This window comes from Neolamprologus brichardi, chromosome 1 (genome assembly GCF_056152115.1).
Source record: "Neolamprologus brichardi isolate AB-2024 chromosome 1, ASM5615211v1, whole genome shotgun sequence".
Taxonomy (NCBI): domain Eukaryota; kingdom Metazoa; phylum Chordata; class Actinopteri; order Cichliformes; family Cichlidae; genus Neolamprologus; species Neolamprologus brichardi.
Genome location: NC_142104.1, coordinates 31,149,714 through 31,153,087, shown reverse-complemented (window position 1 = coordinate 31,153,087; position 3,374 = coordinate 31,149,714). Strand labels below are relative to the sequence as shown.

Below are 3,374 nucleotides of genomic sequence, written 5' to 3'. Positions count from 1 at the left end.
TTTCATGTGTCTGAGCGAACACACAAACTCCCTGAGCGATCCCTTGGACCACTGTGAGCGACATCAGACGTGTGCACTGTGGTGATGCCAGCATCAAATCCATCCAAGTTACATGGTTTATTAAAATCAAATCAAATTACAGCAGTTACATTTATGTTAGACTACCTTTAATTAACTACTTTAGCCCACTTACAATGAAAATGAAAAAAAAATCTAGTCATTGACATGTTAAGACTATTGGAAGTAAAAATAACTTAAACTCCAATTTCGAAAACACACTTTCTTTCTTTTTTCTTTTTATAAAGCTCTGACTTGTATTATGAGTATGAGTCTGTGGTCTGGGAGAGAGTCCTGTAACTCTCTTTCTGCAAAAAGCAGTATATAATGACCAGTGTTGGGCAATTAATTATATAGTTACTTCTTCAAAAAAGTAACTGAGTTTAGCAAACAACAACGTTTTTTGCAGCTATTTTTTTTTAAATGCAGCCAATGCATTTTTAAATAAACATTTCAAACTATTTACAGAACAATCAGCTGTTCTGCATCAAATTTGATGCCACACAAATTATTTGTGCCACTCCAAAAAATAATTTCTGTCCACTATGAGATAAAGGAGAACAACAGCCTGATACCTGCAGGCCTGACAACAGGAGATGTATCACTGCTGTAACACTTGTAACATTCAGCAGTCGCCTCATTGTTCTGACACACACAACAAAACTATTGACTACACTACACACTAACTACACAAGATTTGCGCTAAACATCTCAAATCTCTCACATCTCAAAACACCACCGTCACTCCTAAAACTTCCCCCCGTTTCTTAACAACTAGATGCCAAGTTGCCATATCATTTTTTGATTGGCCGACATGGTACTTTTTTGGACGAATAGGAAAGGGGCAGCGGGGGAGAGGGGCTTTCAAGCTTTTTTTCTTATAAAACGCCGTTTTTACCGTTTTTTCCCGCAGTAAATATAAACAACGATAGTATTCAGAAAGAAAACCAAACATTGCATTTCTTTTTATCACAACTCTGGTTTTACAAGGCCTATCAACACAATTTAAAAACTGTTATAAAGTCCACACTTTTCCCGTCAATTGTTCCGTCTGTCCTGCTCATATCTCCTGTGATCTCCTGGTCTTTATCTTATTATTTCCTGTTGAGATGTTGCAGCAGAAAATACAGCCTGCCCTGTTGAAACATTATTTTTTTTCAGTGTTTCAACTGAAAAAATAGAATGCTTTTGATCCAAAATAGAACGCCTTTGATCCAAAATAGAATGCCTTTGATCCAAAATAGAATGCCTTTGATCCTTTGTTATGTCATCATCTTGCTGAGAGAAAAAACCCTTAAGTAGGAGCTTTGCTCTGTTAAATTTTGCTGCTCAACGGACCTTGACCTGACAGTAAGCAAACCCTTTTGGAGAGTTTTGAAAGAATTTCGCGTTACTTAGCAATTCACTGACCAAGCCGACACATTTCACCATGTCAGCTAACCCATCCTTCAGCTCAAATAAGCTTAAAATAGTTAAAGGGAGCATTTTGGGAAACCACTACAAGGTAGAGGCTTTCCTCGGAGAAGGGGGCTTTGGTATTGTAGCCAAATGTCGTGATACCAAGACCAACCGAGCTGTGGCTATTAAAGTGAACAAGAGTCGCCCTGATATTCTGCAACAGGCGAAACTAGAAATTTTCATCCTGGAGCAGCTGCGAAGGTTGGATCCAGATGCCGCCAACATTGTTCAATGGAACGGCTTTTTCCACGACGGAGAGCGGGTTTGCCTAAAGTTTGAACTCCTAGATCAATGCCTGTGGAACTACATACGGGACCGGAAAAACCAGGGTTTCCCCATAAGCGAAGTCAGGCCAATTTTAGGTCAACTCACAAATGCTCTGTCCCACCTGGGTTCTGTGGGAATAGTGCACGCTGACCTCAAACCTGGAAACATCATGGTTGTAAACCACCATGAGTCTCCAATCAAAGTCAAACTTATAGACTTTGGCCTCGCATGTCCTGCGTCTACAGTGATGCCTGGTGATCGTGTGGGGACGGTTGGTTATAGTGCACCTGAGGTTATGCTTGGCCTTCCTTATAACGAAGCAAGTGACATGTGGTCTCTGGGGCTGGTGGCTGTTGAGCTTGTTACAGGGGTGCCACTCTACCCTGGAAAAAAATATTATGATGTTTTAAAATTCATCATAGAGACTCAGGGTCAGCCACCAGATCATGTTCTAGACTCTGGCGTGTACACTGAAGACTATTTCACAAACGATAACTACAACTACAACCAACAGCGCTGGACATTCAAGACCACCCAACAATTTAAATACGAGACAGGATATGAATCTTTGGAGACAAGATACATAAAACTGACACGTCTCGATGACCTCAAACAAATAATGATGTTTAGACGAGGACCAGAAGATGGCCAAAGCTTATTTGTCAGCCTAATTAAAGACATGTTGGCCTTGGATGCACACCAGCGGATAACACCCTATCAGGTTCTCCGGCATCCCTTTTTCAGCCCTGGCCTCTCTAACAGGTTCCCATGTATCGACAATGAAAAACCATACAGAATCAATCTCCAGCATGGCATCTTCCACCCTGGACAAAAGTGATAAAGACACAAACTGGTGTTGGAAAAGGATATTAACAGCAAATTACACTGGAAAATTTAAATAGGCTGCTCCAATAATGACCACTTTGGCTTTTTCTTTTTTCAAATTTTCACTCCCCCCACCCCAACCAGTTGTGGCAGATGACTGTCCCTTCCTGAGCCTGGTTCTGTCGAAGGTTTCTTCCTTTTTAAAGGGAGTTTTTCCTTCCCACTGTCGATAAATGCTTGCTCATAGGGAATCGTCTGATTGTTGGAGTGGCCAAAACTCTAGGGGAACTAGCAATTCCTGTGAAAATTTAAAATAAAAAAAGAAAGCCTACCAATATTCAGAGCGGAGCAGTGGACTCCTTACCATCACATCAATCCTTCAATCAGACCTAAAACACCATGTTTACAGAAATAAATTTGATACAAATTGGAAATAAATTGTGTAATAATTGTTGTTTTTGATTGTTTATAAATATATAGTGCTACCCTTCAGCCTCCTAGTAGACATACCTGTGTTATAAATGTGAAACTCCTCTGATTTTCAGAAAAGTTGACCTCTGACCTTGAAGTAAAGGTCATTGAGATATAAGCTTCACAGAGAGTTTCAGTAGATGCTATCAGGGTATTGTTTTGAAAAATCTACACTATTACAAACTTGGGTGTCTACAGCGCCTCGCAATATATCAATGATAAAGAGAAGTTTTTTCTAGGTTTTTTATAAAAATTACAAAACACAAATAACAAAAATGCCAACGCTATTGCCATTT

At 39.8% G+C, this 3,374-nt stretch overlaps 1 protein-coding gene across 1 annotated transcript; it reads left to right on the top strand.

Moving 5' to 3' along the window:
* The first annotated feature begins 1,486 nt into the window (after positions 1-1,486).
* Positions 1,487-2,620, top strand: LOC148106430 (homeodomain-interacting protein kinase 1-like). The gene has a single exon (XM_087844771.1). The coding sequence runs from the start codon at positions 1,487-1,489 to the stop codon at positions 2,618-2,620; it is 1,134 nt and encodes a 377-aa protein (XP_087700897.1).
* The last annotated feature ends 754 nt before the right edge of the window (positions 2,621-3,374 follow it).

Bases quoted from the DNA above. Each gene is read 5' to 3' on its own strand.
- LOC148106430 (XM_087844771.1), top strand. From the start codon at position 1,487: ATGTCAGCTAACCCATCCTTCAGCTCAAATAAGCTTAAAATAGTTAAA.